At 50.7% G+C, this 21,044-nt stretch overlaps 9 protein-coding genes across 9 annotated transcripts; 4 read left to right on the plus strand and 5 right to left on the minus strand.

The window, feature by feature from the left end:
• Window positions 1-228: 228 nt before the first annotated feature.
• Window positions 229-744, minus strand: N7498_008671 (2EXR domain-containing protein; the record flags this gene model as incomplete). Its single annotated transcript, XM_058455733.1, has 1 exon — window positions 229-744. The coding sequence occupies one exon, from the start codon at window positions 742-744 to the stop codon at window positions 229-231; it is 516 nt and encodes a 171-aa protein (XP_058305721.1).
• Window positions 745-1,168: 424 nt separating this feature from the next.
• Window positions 1,169-2,602, minus strand: N7498_008672 (MT-A70 family; the record flags this gene model as incomplete). Its single annotated transcript, XM_058455734.1, has 1 exon — window positions 1,169-2,602. The coding sequence occupies one exon, from the start codon at window positions 2,600-2,602 to the stop codon at window positions 1,169-1,171; it is 1,434 nt and encodes a 477-aa protein (XP_058305722.1).
• A 475-nt stretch (window positions 2,603-3,077) lies between these two features.
• Window positions 3,078-4,488, minus strand: N7498_008673 (uncharacterized protein; the record flags this gene model as incomplete). Its single annotated transcript, XM_058455735.1, has 3 exons — window positions 3,078-3,710; window positions 3,778-4,200; window positions 4,249-4,488. The coding sequence occupies 3 exons, from the start codon at window positions 4,486-4,488 to the stop codon at window positions 3,078-3,080; spliced, it is 1,296 nt and encodes a 431-aa protein (XP_058305723.1).
• Window positions 4,489-4,692: 204 nt separating this feature from the next.
• Window positions 4,693-5,854, minus strand: N7498_008674 (uncharacterized protein; the record flags this gene model as incomplete). Its single annotated transcript, XM_058455736.1, has 3 exons — window positions 4,693-5,107; window positions 5,158-5,789; window positions 5,843-5,854. The coding sequence occupies 3 exons, from the start codon at window positions 5,852-5,854 to the stop codon at window positions 4,693-4,695; spliced, it is 1,059 nt and encodes a 352-aa protein (XP_058305724.1).
• Window positions 5,855-7,985: 2,131 nt separating this feature from the next.
• N7498_008675 (DUF3431 domain-containing protein) lies at window positions 7,986-9,120 on the plus strand (the record flags this gene model as incomplete). Its single annotated transcript, XM_058455737.1, has 4 exons — window positions 7,986-8,106; window positions 8,151-8,301; window positions 8,378-8,935; window positions 9,021-9,120. The coding sequence occupies 4 exons, from the start codon at window positions 7,986-7,988 to the stop codon at window positions 9,118-9,120; spliced, it is 930 nt and encodes a 309-aa protein (XP_058305725.1).
• Window positions 9,121-9,741: 621 nt separating this feature from the next.
• Window positions 9,742-10,644, plus strand: N7498_008676 (uncharacterized protein; the record flags this gene model as incomplete). The annotated part of the gene is made up of 1 exon (XM_058455738.1): window positions 9,742-10,644. One exon carries the CDS (start codon window positions 9,742-9,744, stop codon window positions 10,642-10,644), a length of 903 nt encoding a protein of 300 aa, XP_058305726.1.
• A 593-nt stretch (window positions 10,645-11,237) lies between these two features.
• Window positions 11,238-12,267, plus strand: N7498_008677 (class I SAM-dependent methyltransferase; the record flags this gene model as incomplete). The annotated part of the gene is made up of 4 exons (XM_058455739.1): window positions 11,238-11,307; window positions 11,371-11,478; window positions 11,550-11,981; window positions 12,095-12,267. The coding sequence occupies 4 exons, from the start codon at window positions 11,238-11,240 to the stop codon at window positions 12,265-12,267; spliced, it is 783 nt and encodes a 260-aa protein (XP_058305727.1).
• Window positions 12,268-12,857: 590 nt separating this feature from the next.
• Window positions 12,858-14,943, plus strand: N7498_008678 (kinase-like protein; the record flags this gene model as incomplete). The annotated part of the gene is made up of 4 exons (XM_058455740.1): window positions 12,858-13,326; window positions 13,384-13,534; window positions 14,018-14,080; window positions 14,139-14,943. The coding sequence occupies 4 exons, from the start codon at window positions 12,858-12,860 to the stop codon at window positions 14,941-14,943; spliced, it is 1,488 nt and encodes a 495-aa protein (XP_058305728.1).
• Window positions 14,944-15,752: 809 nt separating this feature from the next.
• Window positions 15,753-19,846, minus strand: N7498_008679 (putative RNA binding protein Jsn1; the record flags this gene model as incomplete). Its single annotated transcript, XM_058455741.1, has 4 exons — window positions 19,803-19,846; window positions 19,178-19,614; window positions 15,812-19,115; window positions 15,753-15,758 (listed from the first exon to the last, which is right to left on the minus strand). Exons 2-4 carry the CDS (start codon window positions 19,384-19,386, stop codon window positions 15,753-15,755), a joined length of 3,519 nt encoding a protein of 1,172 aa, XP_058305729.1. The 5' UTR covers window positions 19,387-19,614; window positions 19,803-19,846.
• Window positions 19,847-21,044: the final 1,198 nt, after the last annotated feature.

A 21,044-nucleotide genomic window follows, 5' to 3' on the forward strand; every position in this document is an offset into this window, starting at 1 on the left:
ACCGGTGGAATATATAGCTCCAATTGGTTGAGAATGCGGATGGAGAGTTGTGCAAACAAGGATCACGCTTCCACCAGCCAGACCCCATCACCTGGGCACGGAGAATTCATTCAACAAGTTTCGAAGGCATCCGAAATCGCTCTCCGAGGAGCCATCCCGAGGTCACTGAGTAGACCACACTCTTATTCCCATCATGTTACACATCAAACACAGGCTCCCACTTGAGCCTCATAGTCGTTTAATGACTTCCAGGTCTTCGCTATAACAAGACCTGAGAAACTCGAACCTTAGGGAGCCGCCGCGGCGTGCCCGGGCTGCCTGCCAGGCAAGGTCGAGAAGCGGGTTACCATCGGTGCCGTAGTGAGCTTCATAACCCAGGCAGTGATTGAGGTGCGGCAAGTCTCTTGCAGGGTCGAGCCATTCGTCTAGCATATTGCCGGATGACCACTCACATTCTGGAGGGAAATCATCTCTTTCGCCAACGTAGCTGCCAGCCTCTAAGACAATGGCTCGGGAGTCGCGGCAGACAAGAGAGATGAGCGGCCGATGCTCATTCATACATGCCGTCTGCATATGGTCGTACGGCGACGGTTTTTTCCGGCCGTAAACTTCGTTATGCATGGGGGTGTCTAGCTCGGCAACGCAATGCGGCAGGCATTCGCGCCAAACGGCTAGCCGCAACTCGGTTGGGAGCCTGGGGAATAAATGGAAAGCGCGCTCTGGGGCTGAGGGCGTAGATTCCATGATGCAATAGGATTCCTCAAAGCTAACATCCATTTCTGCCGAATATAAGCCTCTATAGCGCAAGAAAGGACTTCAGAGCATTGATTTGCCGCTAACTATTGTGAGGCATGCGCCCCCGGCCTTGGAGCGAGCCAGGCGACTTTGCTTTCTAGGCATGAGAAACCCAGATTTTTTTATTGACCGCTCGTTGCGCGATCGCGTTGTCGTATGAAAAGAAAATGGTGTCGCAGGTGACATCAAAGTTGGCCGATTTACAGAAAATAAGAGAAAAGAGAAAGGGTCGACGGAACACTACAACTTTGCGGTTCCTGGACGCTCTATGTTGATGGCGCTGTTCTGTCACCTTGTCAGGATACGCACTAGGGCTCGAGTTGTCTACACGTGTGGGGTTATCGTAGCAAAACAGCCGAAAGAGCTAGAAGTTTCACCGCTCAACCCAGCACTCACGCGCATTGAATTTCAGCACTTCATTACCGCACGCCCACCACCCAGCTGTCAAGTTACGCGCAAAGACCTCGAGGGCAGCGTAGCTCTCAACACTTGACTCGGAGGTGAAAAACACCCGCTCAAAGACGGCTTTCAGATTCGGCTTACGCGAGTGAACATCTGGTACCGCAGCAATGACCCTTCTCTTGGGTAGATACCGGGATCCGGTTTCATATGACTCATTGGACGTAGATGCAGCAACAGGGGTTCGTCGACCGATCACGAGGATTTCGTACGGCTTTCTCCAGAGTCCATCCAATGGTATAATCGGTTGTCCGTCGACTGTGGTCTTGATCCAGACCCATTCTTCGTGGATGGCGAAGCCGGTGCTTGTTAGTGCTTCGTAGGCTGTTTGGCGGGATTTTTCGGAGTTTGTTATCCAAATGGCTGCGACGGATATCTCGTTTGTATTTAGATGTAAAGGGTCAAGTGTGGCTGTATCCTTTGAAGAGGAGGATTGGTGATAAGCGTGAACATGGAAAATATTTCGTAGTCGTTGGGTGAGAAGCTCGTAGGGGTGTGTATGATAGTGGCCGCTTCGACGAACGGAACGATTTGGCCAGGGCGGGTCCAATAGGATCAAATTGAATAGTTCGTTTGGAGGGAGTCCGGGAATGGGAGATTCAAGGGGAAGGGAATCTTGCGTTTCTGACAAGGGGATCGTGCAGTGCGCAAAGTGCGACCTTGGCGGGATGATATACTCTGATGAAGCGCCATCAATCCCCTCGTCGGGAGAATCGATCGTTAGAATAGCAGCTCGAGACGATGGATTCTTCACGACACCATCAAGCTCCGCTATCGACTCAAAGGCATTGATTGATGTTGACGACAGAATCACCGGCGGTCGAATAGAGGCAAAATCACGGTCATCCAAGGCAAACTTTGATGTAGAAGAGTCTCGGAGCAGCCCACTCGATCTTTTCCTCAGCGCAGAATGATCAGACTCGGGCCCCCGTTTCCTCGTCCGGGTTCTCTCCTCGTCAGATGTACGTCTCGGAAGACACCACTGCCCACCAGAGTATCCGTTCTCGATATCCCGCAAAGCGCTCTGAAGCAGGAGCTGGATTTCATCATGGAAGAGCCTCTCGCTCGGCGGTACTCGTTCAAGTAGCCTGGCGCGCGCAACCTCAGTCTTGGGCTCGCACGATGATGGATAAGGTAATTCAAGTGGTTGGGACGAGAGGAGGTGTTTTCTGGAAACACCTCTCCCCGGCTCTGAGTCCAGACTGTCCAGTGGTGATGTGTCCTCTCTGGGGTCGGCTGTGAAGGAGTTCAATTCTTGAGCCTGGGCGATTGAAGTTGGGATGTCGATTATTAAGACGGTATTGTCTTTATTTTGATAGAGGATGGATGGATCCTCGAGGCTGGTCATTACAACGATTTCTTCATTGCTTCATCGCTGGTTGATATGGTGATTAGAGAAGTTCCACTTCGATTACGGGAAGCTTAAGCTTACCTTAAAGTAGTCGGAGTCAATGGTGGATCAAATACAATGCGACTTCGGCCGTGACTTTTTACAACTAGAAAATGAGGATCTGTGAAATTGACGCCGAAAATCCCCGTGGAAACCGCCGCCGTTCAACAGTGCCGCTTCACCGCCCCACGACCGTGGCCCGAATATTCTGCACCCAAGCATTATTTAGTCTGCATTCTCCTGGAGTACAACACAAGGCACATTTTACCTCCGGCACCTACTCACTATACAAAAACTAGGATCTCCTAGGAATTCCCACGTGTAATAGGAAGTAATAGTAAAATACCCACCCCATCACCTCTAAATATAAAGCGAATATTTGCCGATCTAGCTCCCGTAATCACAAATCCTAGGTAACTGGCACTATATATTCTCACAGGCGACGTCGTTTTATTCGAGGCTGTTTGCTATCGTCAAACGTAACTTCTGAGTCTGCCTGCTCATCCAGATCGTTAGGTACCCAGTGAGAAGTGTCTTCTTGACCGTTATGCGTCACCTCTGGCCTATCATGGAATTCCTGCTCCTTGAGTCCTTTGTGCACCAGAGAGGCAAATGAGGCGATCTCATCATAATGGGATAAGGTAGTAGTGCAGTCAGGTAGTTGTCTCAGAGAGGGAGTTAGCAACAAACAATCCTGCATGTTTGTTCGCAGGTGTGAGAGCGGCTCGCAAATCTCATTCTGCAAGGAGGCAATAGGTTGCTCTATTGTGTCCGAGTGCAGTGCCGAGTCTTTCTTGAATTCATCAGAACGTTCAAGCATTGTTCCCAGTTGGTTCTTCACCACCAAGTACGACTGGTTGATAGTGGTCTCCAAGGTATGCAAATGATCGAGATAGGCGTCACTAAGCTTGTTGTTCTGCGATTGGGTTTTTTCCAATTTGTGAGCCCAGAGCTCCACTTGTTTATCAAAATCTCCTTCATAATTCTCGACAGTTTGCTGTAGGTCCTGCGTCGCGGATACTGCAGCTTGTCGGACGGAAAGACGTTGTTCGTCAACAGTCTGCTTCTGGTTATCAAAAGGTCACGGTAAGACGGATTTGGAACCACACCTTTCTGTCTTGCCCCATGCGCACTTTGAGCTGGCTCCCTAAATTAACGAGCTCCTCGGCAAACTGCTTCTGCCTTGTGATACAGTCGTCGATACGGCTGTGCGTCGCAAGACCTTCTATCATATTCCCAGAGCTTGAAATGTCACCGCAGATGATACCATAATTTCCTTGAAGTCGGTCCCGTCGTTGCCGCAATGAAGAGTCATAGATAGCACTGATTTGAGCCAGAAAATTATGGCGCTCTGCTTCAGCATTTGTACGCTCTTCTTCCAAAAGTCGAGCCACATTAAGCGATGTCTTGTGGTTCATTTCTATCATTCGAGAACTGGCATCTTGAAGCCGAAGCCGTAGCTCGCTGGTCTTGATGTTTTGCTCCTCAACATGTTTGACGATCGTTTGAAATGTAGACTGGATATCTTTCTCGAGCGTGTTGTAGGCACAGTCAAACTAAAAAGCTGGTCAGCCGAGCTCTTAGAAATGTACGAGAGGTAGTACCTGGTTGTTGCACTCCAATATTCCACCCTGAAGCCCTTCAACTATCCGGGAACTGGCCTGAGAGAGTTCATTTAAGGCCCCAGAAACCATAACCCTAATGCTTTTGGTGATTTGCTTGAGCTCATGGAAAGCTTCGTCTGTCTCGCCTTTCAATGGTTGTGTTTTTGAATCTACCCGACCATTTTCGACGGTAATGAGAGTATTGTAAAGGATTGTCTGGCTCTTCTGAGCAGCCATCATCTCGTTTTCGAGAAATTGGCTGAGATTGGTCGAAAAGTCTCGTAAGAGTCTCGTCTGGTGAGCTTGAAAATTTTTCATTCGCGTTTCCACTTGCTCGGTGATGCCTGAGACCTCTGCAACGGATCCGTTCCAGGTATGCTGAGCCTTGTGTAGAGCGTCATTCATTTGACAGATCTTCGCATGAGCCTCCTTGTTATCGGTGACTTAATTTCGATTTTGACGCAACAGTTCGAGCAGCTCTTCTGCTTTGCGTTGGAGGCCTGATTCCAAGGCTTCTATTCTCTGCTTTTGCTCCTCGTTGATGATGCGTCGGGACTCATTTTCTTTGATCATCTCTTCATGCGCGTCGGAAGTCATGTATATCCCGTTTCGATGCCTTGTCGCGATCAGATTGCGTTTAAGATTCTCAATTTCCGAAGCGAGCTCTGAGAGCAATGTATCTTTTGGAACGGGGCTGTTCATCTGCGGTCTGTTGTGGATGTTTTTGGCCCGAAATGCGTAGTCCAATGTAGAGACGGACTCTTCCTGACTTGACTGACAAGGCGAGACAGTAGCAATTATGCATGTCTTGGTCCGCCCACCCAAGGAATCTTGCAGTAACCTTGTTAACTTAGACTCTCTGTCCAACATTAGTTTCTCTATCTTCAAATGGACTAGGGGATGCAGTACCTGTATGGAACATGAGAAGATTTGTCGACCAATGCATTGATGACCCGTCCAAGCGTTAGCAAGCTTTGGTTGATTTGGTCGGCTTCGACAGCTCGCTTGTTCTCGGCACCACTGCGTTGAATATTCTCACTGCCGGCCAGGTCCACCAAATTCAGCTTCCCAGACGTAACGGACTCATTGCTAGTCCTGGTGAGCACATTGATCGTGAAAATGGTATGACTCCGGGAACTCAGATCATTGCATTTGGTTGCTGCCACCTGTCGTTTCCGACTACCCATCTGGAGTAGCTGAAGGCCAGCTGATGGAGAACCAATGTATGATTCCTGCATTCCTTTCACCAATACATTTCCATTGGTGCCATTCCGTTCGCTTTCGAACAATTGCAGTTTCGTATCTTCCTCATCAGAGAGAAGATCACGCAAGGCCTCGTTATATAGCTCGATAAAAGAGCACTTGACAGTGCTATCTCTTCCCTTGAGCTGGTCGAATATCGTGTAGAGGGTGCGTGGGATAATCCCTGCATTGTCGGACAAAAGCCCAAACTCTTCGGCCATTTCTCCAGACATTGTGTACGTTTTGCCAGTTCCGGTGTGTCCATAGGCAAACGTGGTGCAGTTGTAGCCTAACAGCAGCTAGTTTGTTTATCAGTAAATATTGCTAGAGGAAAGGCAGCTTCAAATCTCACCTCGTCAATCATTGGCAGCACAGTATCTTCATAGACCGTGCGCTGGTCAGCAGCCGATGAGAATACCCGGTCGAAATTGTAGGTCTTGTTTCAGAGAGGTCCCAAAGATACTTCCACAGTCTTTCCCTTGATGCCATCCGCTCGGAGTATAACAGGACGACCTTCCTCTGTCTCCCGTCCACTGCGACTCCGACAACGCACCGTCACATATATTGCCGTCTTATCGCCACTTTCTTGCTCAATACTCGTTGAATTAGTAGGAACACACGGGTCTTTTGCATGAGCAGTTTTTCGATTTTGTGACGCCTTGGGTTGTCTCCGCACCTCTTGCTTAGAGAGTTCTACAGAACCTGCTCGTCCTTCGCTTTGACCCATCCGTCGGGTGGAGGGTTTAGATCGAGTATTCATTGCCTGCCAAATTCAGACAGCTAAAGGTTCATGCGTCAAGATCAAGATAGGAGGAGGGGAGTGGGAGAAGATATAGCTGGAAACGCGCGCGCCGTGTAAACAATCACGATATCACGTGACACTTTAAAAATATCCAATCAGGAGGCCGCAGCGGGGAAGGCGGTGGGGCCGCGCAGAAGGGCGGGCAAATGGGCGCCGTTTCCGGCGCCCCGCTTGCCGTCGTGTGGAATACTAAATATTATTAATTATTTCTAGTACGTCTCCTCTGAGATACATGGTTGTCCTTAGAGATCTTTCAATATTATCAGCTTTATCAGTCTAGAGACACTCGCCCATATATAGGCCTGTGCCGCCGCATGATTTCCTTTCGCAGCTCGTTGCCGAGGCCTCATAGCTGGTCTCCTCCAACCCCTGCATTATCAGCAATTTGACACTCTCCGCGATCTTTTTGCCTCTCTCTCAGGGCAGTGCATTTAGATCCCAGGGGTACAATGCCTACGAACTGCCCAGCATAACTTCAGTTCCCCCCTGAACAATACCAGTTGGATTACGAACACATCACTCATGACTACCCACCGAGACAAAGTGGCAGTTGTCATCTGCCATGGTTCTTTCCACACTCCCGCCCCTTATGAACCACTTATGCGCGTATCTCGTGTTGGATAACGATCTCATCGTGCCCAAGGAGCACCAGGAGGCATTGGTCGCGCTTCAAGTCAAATGGGAAATACCTTCACGATTTACCACGCGCCGTCGGGTCACTCCGCTCATCTCACCTGGACACAGCAATTGGTTGGAAAGATAGCCGAATTCACGGACTAGGCTAGGGTCGTGTATCCCTGACCCTGATCCCAAATTGGACGGCGGCCTGTAATTCGCCTAGGTTCGGTGTTGGGGGGCGGAGGCGGAACGGGTGTGCGTGCCGAAGAAGCCGACAGGTTCAGGGTAAACACCCACTCTTCCCCACTTGGTTCGCTGGGCACCAAACGACAGCTCGAGTGGATCTAACGGGAATATGTACTGTAGTATCATATCACATGCATCCAATTTGGCGCTGCGACGCTGGCTCCGCTTCTGACCAGTTGCTTTCCCCTGCTCCGTATAGCTCTGTTGGTGGATCGCCCGAGTCGCCGACTTCTGGTTCTGATTGGTCATTCCGCGGTAAGACCACCGTGGTCCCCCTCCGTATTTAAATTGATCTGTTTTCGTCTATTTCTAGTTCATACGCTTCTTTTTTTATTTCGTGGAAAATCCGACTCACACAATATAATCATTTAAAGATGTTGAGAGACGTCACGCCCTGCGCCGTTACACGCGAGGCGGGCGGCGCATCGTAGGCATTGTAGCGGTGCCGTCTACCTTGATCGTTCATGTCCAGGGGTTTTTTTTTTTAAAGTTAATGGGGCGTAATGAATTTCTTGATTTTTGGTAAAACTTAAAGCGCAGCCGCGCTGTGGCACCGCCTTTACTAGCTCCTGGAATGTTGCTTACCAGCCTGGACTGTTCCCCACGCTACGGTCGGCCTGCAGCGGAACCAAGCCAGTTCTTGAAATCGGGTCCCCTTGCTTATAGCACACATTGGGGCTGACGCCCCATGATTTGCTTTTGGGCTAAGCAATGAAAACCCCGTAGCCACTCAAACTCAGCCTTGCCCAGAAGTAGCTGTCCACACTAGGTTCCAACATTTTTGGCCTTCTTCCTCTACCACCTCACACCGCAGGTGTAGTCGCTACCGATGCGGATGCCACGAATATTGTCCTGGCTCACCCCCCGAGGGGCTGGAATCGCGTTCATCGCGCTGTTTCTTCTTCAGATTACCTATCTGCTGTTTCCATATCGTCAGGAGCCTCTCCACAGTACATATTACCCGCAAATTTATTGACGATCGTTCACGTTGCAGGCAGTTCGGGTGATCGTCGCAGCACTTCTCAACAACTTGCCGATCTCAGACAAGCATACAACCCACACAATGTCAACGCCAGCGTTAGCCTTGTTCTCGCATCAATTCATACCGATGACCTGACCTGGTTGCTGAAACACTGCAAGGAATCGTGAGTCGCCTATGCCGACCTCAACCCCTTCAATGGCTGACTTGAAACAAAGGGGCCACGTACCATTCATATATAGCACCGAAAAATCCGCCGAACAAGGACTGCTCGTCCCTCCTACACGTCGCGGGCGAGAGGTACCTGCCTACCTTTCCTACATCGTGGACTTCTACGACCGTCTACCAGATTATTCCATCTTCATCCATGCATCCCCCGAGCAGTGGCACAATGATCTATTCGGACCCAAGACTCGGGACACGCTGAAACATCTCCGATTGGAACCGATCGACGTCTATGGATATGTCAATCTTCGCTGCAAACACGACCCCGGGTGTCCGACCGCCGTGTTCCCCCTTTCGCCATCTCAAATCGACATTGACGCTCACGACATTCGCGCGTACTTCTCGGAAGCATATCAGCAGATCCTCGGCGTCCCCGCCGAACAAGTGCCCGAAGCGATAGGAAATGTGTGCTGTGGACAGTTTGCGGTGAGCCGCGAGCGGATCCTGGCGCGACCCAAGGAGGACTATGAGCGGATACTGAACTGGGCGGCCACGACGAAGTTGACGGACGATTTCGGCGTAGGTTGGGTACTTGAAAAGTTGTGGCATATTGTATTCGGAATGGATGCAGTTTAGTAAGTCTGCCTTCGCTTGCGTGGCTTTTTGTGGCGTGCGCCTTGGCGTTTCCCTGGACACTCTTGCTAACAATGTGAACCATAGCTGCCCTCGTTATGAGCAATGCCGTTGCGACACCTATGGGTGGTGCGGGCCACTACAATCAGGAGAGATGTTGCAGCCAGTCATGAGAAGTGATGTTTAAAATGGATACCCAATTAGAGTACGGTTATTTGGAGCTCCACGTCTTTTGGCTTAGAGAGTATCACCCAACGATGTACAGTACGTCCCGAAGCTGGTGCGACCACCTACATATTGCTAGACTCCTCGGTGGCATGTGCCAAGGCCTTGGGGGGTTGGTGATTTACACGTCTTTCAACGATAATAATGATACCTACCGACCTGAACTGCCTGATCTCCGGGAACGGACTCCCTCGTATGTCCTCACTCCCTTTCTATTGTAGCCCTCGTTTCCATCTACCTCTACTACTGTAGAGAGGTAATCCACGGTAGCCTTAGATGGTTCTCGTTTCTGCCGCTTCTATCCGTTATTGGGCGTTGGCCGTTTAGGCACAGCTATTACCGCCCACTTAGGCTGACAGACCGCACGGGCGTCGGTTGTGTAACTATGGATATAAGCCGCAGCTCGTATCACGCTTGGTAAAGTCACGAAACTCCGCCTACCTATCTAGTAAGCACGCCACGTCGCCTCATCACCAAAACGGGGGCCAAAACGCATCGAATAATTCTGTTGCCTGGGAATGCGGAAACATTAAAGAGCAGCCACTCATCATCGCAGAACTGCCACGGTGCGAACATCGCAAATATGTCTAATAGAGAAGGAAGCATCCGCTTTGAAATTCCCAATGTACAAGAGCAATGTTTTACGTGGTACAGAGCGTTTGGCGACATCAACAAGACACCACCGCTGATCTTGATACACGGAGGTCCGGGCGCTGGCTCCGACTACCACCTCGATCTTGCGAAACCACTCGTAGCTGCAGGCATTCCTTGCATCTTCTATGACCAGGTTGGCTGCGGACGCTCATCGCTCATCCGCGAGAAAGCTGAAGATGAGAGTTTCTGGGGCTTTGATTTGTTCTGTGCCGAGCTTGACAATCTCGTGGACCACCTTGAGCTGCGCAAAGTCGGATTCTCTATCTACGGCCACAGCTGGGGTGGCATGCTAGCCAGTATATATGCTGGACGAAAACCGCGTGGCCTTCACAAACTAGTCATCGCCAATTCAATTCCGAGTTCAGCTCTCTCCGCCAAAGAGTGCGAACGCTTATTCCGGTTGCTGCCCGTTGACGATGCTATCATACAGATGGATGCGGACGGGGATTATGATAACCCAGCATATCGAGAGGCGTGCCTCCGCTTCATGAAAAAGCATTTCTGCACCCTTGACCCGTGGCCTGCGGTGCTCAGTCAAGCAACGCTGGGAAACAGCACGAAAATGTGGAAGACGAATGGCAAGAAAGCTACCTCTCTTATCCGACAGCCAGGCTTTATGTATCACTATGATGCCATCCCGACCGCGGGGGATATCGAAGTGCCAACACTGCTCCTGACGGGTCGGTACGACAAGAATAATGAGGCGATCATGGGCCCTTGGTTCAGATCCATACCACGGGTCAAATGGGCCGTGCTTGAGAAGTCGAGTCATAACCCGGCTCTTGAGGAGCCCGCTAGATTGGCCGAGCTCTTAACGAATTTTCTTCTTTAGAGAGACAGTAGATAATCACTCAGTGGGTTTAGAAAATGGAAGCCGTACCATCTCCTTGTACTATGTAATCTACATAAGAAGTAATACATGTCCAACTGACAGGGGAACTCCAGAAAAACTGACAAGATAGACCAGTATGTTTTGGTGTTGGGCCTGGAGAATCAATCGAGGAGCGTAGGTGCTCGCGGAAGTGTCCGGAAATATTTAATAGGCGAGATAGCGCCATAAGCCCTCATTAGCAGATCATCGAGGTGCAAATGAGCCTCCCGTCGCCTCAATCTATTCGACGCGCTCCACTATGTATACTGTTGGCCGACCCCGTACGCTGCATGATCTCTAAGCGGCACGTGACAGAGATCGCTTCGTGAGACTCAACTTAAGCTAGAGCTAAAGTGGTATAGATTGATACTAAAGCCGCCTGTAGACTGGTAGTTATAACACTTGAGCGGCTCGCCCACCATCATTCAACTTCTGTTTTCTCCCAACACAAACTTCGTCCCTTTTCTACGAAAATCTTGATCTCCCGCCTCCTTCCTTCTTTTCGTCCTTTTCAAAACAAGGTTCGACGTCATTTATAACTCACGTTGATAACCATGCCCCCCAAACCCGGCCGCCTTGCTTCCATTCTCCGTCCATGGGACTTGATCTGGTTTTCTATTTGCCGTAAGTATTTGTCCACCCCCGCCCCCAATTTCCACAACTCTACTAATCATACCTCCGCTACAGTGCACTGGGAAGCTTTGACACAAGCGATTCGTCAAGACGGTCTCGCAGCACTTGGCCGTCCACGACAAATTCGAGATGCCGCTTCAGCAAAGTTGCTCAGTATAACCTGTAACCTAACCCACTAGCCATATCTTCCCTCACTCAACTCGTGTACAGTGTAAACTGATCATCATGCGCAGCGGGCGGTTTTATCGCTTACGAAGACACAACCATTGTTCCCTCGCTCGTTCAAGCCGCTGGCGGCGTTGTTCTCGAACTGGGCCCAGGGCCAGGCAATCAGATTCATCGTTATGATACCTCTCTTGTCAAACATGTCTATGGTGTTGAACCTAATCCGCACTTTAAATACGACATAGATGCCAAATTGGACAAGCATGGCCTACGGGATAAGTATAAGCTTATAGCTTGTGGCGTTGAAGATAGCGATGTCCTGAGAGAAGAGGGAATCACGGAGGGGAGTTTGGATGCCGTGTTATGCATCCAGGTCCTGTGTGCCGTAAAGGATCCGAAGAACGTGATGAAGGAGGTGTGGAAGCTGCTCAAACCTGGAGGCAAGTTTATATTCTGGGAACACGGACGGAGTAGAAACCGTTTGACGACTGTAGCGCAAGGTATGTCTATCCCTACGAGCCTTTTTTTATTTTCTGGGTGGACTCTATAGACGTTTGTCTCTAGTGGAGGGATCGACGAGCGGTGCACAGCGGCTAACATGAAGAAACCGTAGCGTGCTGGAATCCTGTATGGAGCACATTTGTCGGATGTCATTTGACTCGCAGTGTGTTGGCAGACATTCTCAACAGTGGAGAGTGGGAAAGTCCGCACGAGATCGAAGAACCTGAGGAACCATTTAGTGTGCTGCCTAGAATCCAGGGCGTGCTTGTCAAGAAGCACGCTTAATTAACCCCTGATTAGAGCAAATCCACTCACTCTCTGGAGGTTATATTGGATTTGGAAAATAAAAACGTGTTACAGTAGTTTTCGAAATCCCAATCCTCAGCCCAACCCGAATCTTTCCAAGAATTTCTGGAGCCTCACAACTTGCCGTTCACACTACCGTACTACTTGCAGCCGTGATGATAAAGTCAGTGACAGCAGCCGGTTCGACGAGAAAGCTGCAGTGGCCTGTGTTAATTTCCTCTATCTGCTCCACTTGATCTCCGACAGCTTGTAACTCGCTAGGGAATTACGTTATCTTCCCAATTTATTATGGTTAGATTTGCGGCTTCCAACGCAGGTCCCCTTTGTTAGGATTCTCCCTTCCCCTTCGGGTTTAGCGTCCTAATATATTCAGCCATATATTAGGAGTCAGCCACCTAATAGGAATGCAGTGTTTCCCGACTCTCACACCCTTGGGCGGCACCCGACATAAAAGACTCGTCCTCGCCCCGTTTGACTTCATCGCTTTCACTTCTACATCCTCCCGTCTCATCAGGTCCAAAGTGCTTACATATCCCTTTGCCGCTCTCTAGAAAGTCCCGTAAGCCATAATGTCAAAATTAGATGCATTCTCAGATCACCTACCTGACGGGTTGACACGAGAAATGAACTTCTACGACTCTTCCTTCTTCAAAGAGCCAGGAAAACACCTCCCGACCCCAGCGCAAGTGAAAGCTTTATCAAAGGACGTTCACACGAGCCCTCAACCACAGCCCGTTAGATTCAAGGATTCCGAACTCCTCGTCAAATTTGGCCCTTATGTCACAACCACAGAAGCACAGTGTCTTTGGATGATCAAACGGACCTTTTGTGACGAGATTCCAGTCCCCGAGATTTTTGGGTGGCGAGTTGACGAGGAGAACTATGTTTTTATCTATATGGAGCTTATCCAAGGACGGACATTGTTGGATCGCTGGACTGAGCTCACTGACCTGGATAAAAGCTCTCTCCGCAATCAACTATCTCAGATCATGAAAACTCTACGCGGACTTGAGCAAGATCCTTCTGATCAGTATATCGGTACGCCCCAGACAAAATGGAGATGTTCGTGACTTACATCTGACCGACTGATTCCAGGTTCCCTGAGCCGCCAGAATGTTCAAGATTATGTCTTTCAATCATTCCCAAAAGCCGGCCCTTTCTCCACTGTTAAGGAGTTCAATGACTGGTTTTCTTATTTGCCACAAGAGTGGCTTCCTTTATCGAAGAAATACAAAGACCCCTATAGGTATTTGTTACCAGACAACGAGGACATTAAGTTTACTCATGCGGACCTCCACCGAGGAAACATCATGGTCTCTTCCTGTCAGCCTGCTCGCATCCTTGCTATCGTGGATTGGGGGCAAGCGGGATGGTATCCAAGCTATTGGGAATATTGTAAAGCACACTACACCTGTTGGTCCGAGGATGAATGGCGACGAGAGTGGATTGACAAATTTTTATGCCCACGAATGCGAGAATTTGAGGTATTTGCAGAATATACAATGGCAATGGGATCCGTTTGAATTACTGTACTTCCTCGGTCGTATAAATTGCAAGCCTTGTAAGCCCGACGATGATGTTTGGAGAGGTCATGAGCCGCTTCCCCACTTGTTACACTTAACGGTCACTAGAAAAACGCATGTTCCTCTAGAACATATTTATCACGTCAGGATGACTGGCTACTAAAATTTGTTGCGTCCATTGCAACAACTACATAACTATAGGTCAGTGAGCCAATCAATCCGAGTGGGAAACATTCCGGTGTAATGTCACGTGGAGTTCCTAAGGGGGGGTAAAGATCACCTTTCCTATTGTCTTTTTCTAACCTGACACTATTTTTGTCAGTATAGCTTCCAAGGACTACTACCCCATATCAACATGGATATCTTCCAAAAGTACGAGGCCTTCAAAAAGATTGATGGCAAAATGAGATTTTCCTATGTCCAGGTTTTTGTTCGGCAAGATGGCATATTATATTCTGGAAAATGGTCAAATCGATTACATCCACCGGAGACCCTGGACGACCTCCAGGAAGTCAAGCAAATCTCAACAGAGAACAGGGGCCCAGAGGTGAACGACACTTGGTCTGCAGTCTATATGAAAACACCAAGTCTCCTCGCATATGTTAATACGAATCTTGATAAGCAAATCACTCGCGAAGTCGAAATATGTGAGATTCTTCGTAAGAACCCTCATCCGAACATTGCGATCTATTATGGCTGCATAGAGTCTCATGGTAGAGTCTCTGGGCTGTGCTTCAAGCGATATACGTCCACGCTTCTTCAAGTGGTCAATCCTCGACACCTGGGCAAAGTTGCTTTCCATTCAAGTGGGCGCGAACTAGTGCGAGGGAATATGGAAACACGTTTAGAAGGAATTTTGGCCGCCATTAAACATCTTCACTCGCTTAGAATTGTCCATAACGATATTAACCCCGCAAACATCATGCTGGACGAAGACGGCACTCTTATTCTCATCGATTTCGATAGTTGTCGGTATATCGGGGAATCTTTGCGCATTACCGGAACGAAAAGAACCCACCTTTGGCACAACCCTGCCGTCGAGATTTCGCTTGAGAAGAATGACCTTGACGCTTTCACAGATCTACAAATCTGGTTGACTGGTTCCTCAGATGAAGACTTCAACTTTAAATGATGTGCTTGTTAGTTAGTCAACAACACTAGATATTTTCGTTCCTTATCATTTATCAAAAAACCTGTTCTAGAATTTAGGATGAATTCTATTTTACCTTTAGCTCTTTTCAAGTACCAGAAGCATAACCATTCACGCACTCCTTTGATACCGAAATTTGTTGAAGAGCTGGTCAGTTTCTTTCCGATGGGTCTAGTTTTAATGTCCATAAGAAACTCAGACACGGGATTGAGCTAAACGTTCCCCAGCCGCTACAGTGTAGTTGGACGCCCGTTGAAGCCGAACTGGCTCCACAGCTTCACCAGTAATGTCGGCAGCAATTCGATTGGAGTAATGCGAACGGGTATTCCGATTGGGTGGGCAAAATTTAGGGGCACAGTGTTGAGTGCAAGATAGAGGGAATATAGGCAAAAGGGACGGAGAAGGAGAATTTGTCCTCATTGTACATTTTATAAATAAAAACTATGAGTATCCATTTCCCCTATGCAACAGGCACAATCTCACCCCAGAGATCAAAGGTCAGATACATGGTCATTTGAAACGCTTCTCCATGAAGATACATGAACGTGTCACATCGACACCCAACTTTTTAAGCACCAAATCTATTCCCTTCCCACTCGCAGCGGCGAACCAGCGTCCACAGGAGCGAAGGGAAAAAAACCCCCCTATCATCAAAATCCACAAGGTAGCTAGCTTAGTTAACCCGGTGAATCCGCATGATAAAACGGCCAAAAGAAAAAAGAGCGAGGAAATGAATTTATACAGGTAGATGGAAGGCAGGAAAGATCCGATTAAAAATTCATACGCAAAAATCAGTGCTGGGCCTAGGTTAGCATTGCGCCCAGGGAGATTTTTATTGATGCCCACTTACCCGTCCTCGACGGCCCCCGGGTTGGCCCTGAACTGGCTGGCCCTGGGGGTAGAACTGCGGAGGGTATTGGTACATCTGCGCAGGGTTGACCACAGGACTGAACTGCTGCGGAGGGTAGTTGGACTGGCCGAGCATCGGGCTGGGGCTCATTTGGCCCGATCCGGACAGCGTGGAGGCATGCTGGTTCTGCATGGAGCGCAGATTGTCAAGGGACCCTGCGGGGTACCCGAAGTTGGCTCCCGGCATACCCTGGTACATGCCTCCGGCGGGAGAAACACCACGGGCCTGGGCAGCGAGGTAGTTTTGGTACTGCAGCTGTTGCGGAGTGAGAGGCATACCGGGATCCTGGAACCCGGCGCCATTGATACCGCCCAGCCCGTTCAAGGGGTTTCCAAACCCGTTGATGCCGGTGCCGTATGCGTCGAGAGGAACGTTATTCTGATCAGCTGAGATGGGCCGCGAGCCGTCGGATTGGCCAAGCATGTTGGAAGCAAATTGGCCGCTGTACTGTCGCTCCAAAGAGGGTTGCGAGGGGAAGTTCGTGCTTCCGTGCCGAGAGGATTGGCGGTGCTGCGACTTCTCGGGGGTAGAAGAGTGGCTGGCTCCGTGCTCACGGCCGTGGTGCTCTCGTCCGCTGCCACGCGAAGACAGACCAACTTCATCCATCAAACGCTTGTAGCCTTGGCTTGGAGAAGCCTTTAGCTTGGTGAGAACCTTTGAGACGTTCTTCACCACTTCCGATCTCATGGACTCATCAAAGAAGGGAGTGGTCAGAACCTTGAAGATCAAGGTCGCGCCGGAGGTTTGGTCACTCAGAATCTTCTCCAACACTTCATCGTTCGGGCTAAAGAAGAGAGCTTTGAGAACGATGTCCCGAGCTTCAGCCTCGTTACGCTGGTTGATGACCTTGAGCACAGTAAGGTAAGCAACCTTGTGGGTGCACAGGTGCACGAGATGGGGCACAAGTCTAGGAGCAAGAACGGTTCGGCGGCGGGGGAATGTACAAGTGTCGAGGAACCAGGTGAGCAACAGAGCTCCGTTGGCGTTGGTGGCTAACTGCACGCTGTGAAGAGCGATGGCAGCCGCAAGAGTCCGCTGCTGATCTTTGGAGGAGTGGTGGCTTTCCAAGCAAGCCCGCATCGCTCTGGCGCCGAATCGTCCCTGGGAGACCTCCGACATCCGGCTCAGCATGCTCTCAAAGATAAAGTCGTTGAATGGTGGGCCGAATCGAAGGCAGCACTGGAGGACATAATTTCCGTACTGGTCCAGGAAGAGTGGGACCGTGTAAGGACGAAGGGCATCGACAATCAGGTTCATCTGAGCCGGTGTCTTCGCCACGTCGATGATCTTCTGAGCGGCCCAAGTTCCGTTCTTGTGGACACCGATCTCGGCGAGGTGAGGTGCGATGTGCGAGAGCATCTGTTCCTTGGTAGACTCGGAGCAGAACTCGAACAGCTTCTGGACAACAGTGTTGCCCAGATAGTCAGAAGACAGCTCCGCGATCTCAGGGAGCATAGCACCAGCAGTCTCTTCAATCTCTTGAATGGAACAGGCACCGTTGTCAATACGCTTGCGAATATCGCGCAGGCGAGGGGCGTCAAACATGCGGGTCTGGCTGGGCTCAGCAAGGGCCGGGATCTCATCCTCATATGCTTCGAAGCCAATTGCGCTCTGAATGATGTTGGTGATGTTGTGCAGATCATCTTCGGTGGCGCCGAACTCCTGGACAATCTCCACCATCTCAGGCAGCAGATCGATCAGAGCAGGAATCTGTGGCACAACCCCCAAAGCATCTGTCTGCCCCATACCATCAGATGGGAGGTTGGACTTGAAGTTGGGGTCGGGGGTAGGAGACGATTGAATGCCATTTGCACCAGGGGTGCCACCTGCGGAAGTGCCAGGGACCTTGGCATAACCAATTCTGACAGGCCCTGCGCCTGGGAAAATCTCCTTGCCGTTGAGCAGTGACTTTGCCTGCACAGCGGCCTCAATACGCTCGAAGTTGACGAAACCGCAGTTCTTGTGGGTCAGCACGCGGGTAGACTCGATTTTGCCGTACATGCCGAAGATGGCCTCCAGAGAAGTCACAGTGGTCGATACGGGAATACTGCCAATCCACAGAGCCCGGGTGGGGCCATCTTGGTTGTTCTCATCGACCATATCTCCCGGTTGGCGTAGACCAAGAGTAGGGGCACCACCACCGAGTCCCATCATTTGAACTGCCTCCGACAGTTCATCGTATTCACCATTCTCAGCGATCTGCAAATCGGCGGCACTGAAGCTGTTATCGAGACGAGAGGGCGTTGCGAGATAGTTACGGATGGAAGATCGCTGAGGAGGAGCCTCCAGAATACCGGCAGTTCGAGCCCGGGGCCGGTTGACAGAAGCGTGGCTAGCAAAGGCCTGAACCGCAAGGTTATGCTGATGAATCTGGGCTTGTGTGGCAGCAAGTTGAGCAGCCGTAGCAGCCGCAGAGGGCGTGAGGGTGCCTGAAGGGATTTGAGAATAACGGCTTTCATACTCCAGGTCCTCGTCATCCGCGTATTTCTCCTTCGCATTGACCGAGTACGATCGGAATCGATTATTGTTCTTCATCATCGCCAGCTCTGCCAGGAGCGGCGGCAGCTGAGCCTGCTGCTGCTGTTGCTGTTGCATCAAAACCTCCATGGAGGGTCGTGCCAGACTCGCCCGTGCCTGCTGAGGAGTTTCGGCAAGGCCAAGGTAGTCCAGCGTCTTCACGTCGGAATCCGCGAAACCATTCCCGGAGAAAGACGATTGGCTTGGCGAGGTTGGACCTTCAGAAGAACGAATACTGGTCAAGGTTGTAGCACGCTCGCGGCCACTTGGCCAACCCGAAGAGAACAATGATGGGCCGAACGGGTTGCTGCCGGACCCTAGCAAACTGCTTCTCTGCGGCATCGAGCCAGCTCGAAGACGGGATAGCGTATTCGGGTTGGGCGCACCGGCCGACGTCGCGACCTTGACGTTCGAATCCATAGCGGGCATACCTGGAGGTCGGAAGGGGCTGGTGGAGGGTGTTGGTCGGGAGGTTTGGGACATATAAGGCTGCTGGAGGTCCGCTTCATTCAAGGTGCCCATAGGAGGGAATCGCGAGGGTACTGTGCCCGCTCGAGCCCTGCGACCCGAGCCACCGATCGGGCCATTGGTGGTAGGAATCAAGTCGGGAAAGCTGTCCTGGCTGGGCGATTCGGGGATATTCTCACGGAGCGGAGTCGAATGGCCACTGGTCGGAGGTCCCCAAATGCTGGGAGAGATCCCTTCTTGCGCTTGGATTTCACGAGCCCTATAAAAACGCACCCAACGTCAGACCAAACCCGGATTCCGGGTTGTTCCAAAGGTACTTACCGCTTCGGGTATAGACGTGTCCCCAACTCATGAGAAGGGGAGCCAGCCCCCAACCTCGCACCACCAATCGAGCCGGCAGGACCGAATGGTGCTTTCGAGGTCCCAGCGTCACTGGGAGAGCTTCGCCCCGTCGATGTGCCGGACATGGGCTGAGTGGTCGGGATGTAGTTGAAGTTCATCTGACCCTCTGGGCGCGAAACCGGTAACATTATCGATTATCTCCTTCTGCCTTTCTGAGAGGCAGTACTCTATTCCCTTGCACTTCAATAACCCGATGCAGGTGCCAGAAGGGACCGACAGAGTCAAAAAAAAGTCGAGTGTAGGTTTCCTGCTTAGAAGCGGTTGTGCGTCGTAAGCACCATGTGGTGGAATCGAATCGATGGCCGTATGCGAACTCCGACGGATCCGGGTGCGTCGAGGTAATGAAATGACTCGCCCTGTTGAGATGAAAAGACTTCGACGTCAGTGGTTGTTCGAAGTGGTGTTTGCCAGGCCTTGCATTTCCGGGGTGTCGAAACCGGGGGGAGGGGGGTTGACAAAAGGCTTCCACGCAGCAAAAAAAAAAGGCTGTAGGGAGGTGGGCGGCGCTCTGGAATATTTTTGTCCCAAGACCGACAAGACTGACCGAAGGATGTTATGATGGCAAAATCCCAGTGTTTCGCCGTCGGTAGATGTGACGATCACCCGTCCGCGTTGCCCAGAGTGATGGAACAAGTCGAGAAGAACCTCGATTTGGCACGATGGGTCGTCAAAAAGGGCTTGAAAAGGGAAAATGCATCAAAGGAAGTCCCGATACACAAAAGGAGCGTCAAGTGAGGACTAAAAGCGCAGCGAGAGGATGACGGGGGCCGAAGGGATCGAGGTGGCTGGAAGGCGGGTTAGTTTGCGCGGCTCCGGGAGGCGGAAGGGAAGCAAAGACCCAAGGCTGATCTCGGAGGGGCCACTAACCGAGAGCAGAGTAATAATGCAGGAAGAAAAAAAAATAAGAAAGGAGAAGTGAGGACAAGAGACAAGGGGAGGAAAGTAGGGTGGAAAGAAGGAGAAAAGGTGTTGGGCGGATGTTCTAGGAGATGTGGTTGGTGGAGAGGCGCCTCTTCAGCTTCACATCCACAATCCAATTGTCTTTGGCCACTCGGATCTACGGGTCATGTACCGGTTTGATTTCTACATCGGTTCTTTCTTTCCCCATAGATCTATCTTGACTACGGTGCACGAGTACCTTACCTTGGGCCGTATAAATGACACAGCCCCAACGATGTCATCACTCCGGAGACAAAGATTCAAAAGATTCGAGTCGGCCAGGACAACGTCTGATTCTCATGGGAATCCCTGACTGGAATCATTGAAATCCCTCATGAATAGCCGCTACAGACCCCGGCATTCCCTCGAGACGGTCCGCGCTGTTCCTGTCATGAAGGCGTGTTTATGGCATGCCCGGTGAGAAGCAAGCGTGGAAACGAAACGAAGCCCCGCATTCCCATGCGTCATGTCCTCTCCAGTCGGACTTCACAGTCATGGTGCAGAAGCACGGCTCAATTGTGCCTGGCGAACCGGGTGACGAAATTGCCAATGCAAGGGACCCGTCCTGCTGTTCCGAAACCGCGCCCAAATGTTGTTTTGGAGGCGAGCAAGGGATGGGTCAGGTACGTGTCTTGGTCCTGGTCATGGTCCTGGTCCTGGTCGTGCCGATTCAGAGATTTAGACCCGCAATGATAGACAGGTTCAATGGTCGGATTGCATGCCATTCATCTTCGAATATCAGTAGACGAACATGTTCGCTTCTTTTGCTTCTGCTGGATCGGCCAACCTTTGCCGGGGGGTAGGGGGAGAGATGTTTCGGCTTTGGCGCCGGCACGGAAGTCCCGGA

Source organism: Penicillium cinerascens, assembly GCF_028974065.1.
Source record: "Penicillium cinerascens strain IBT 15544 chromosome Unknown scaffold_4_segment0_segment0, whole genome shotgun sequence".
NCBI classification, from domain to species: domain Eukaryota; kingdom Fungi; phylum Ascomycota; class Eurotiomycetes; order Eurotiales; family Aspergillaceae; genus Penicillium; species Penicillium cinerascens.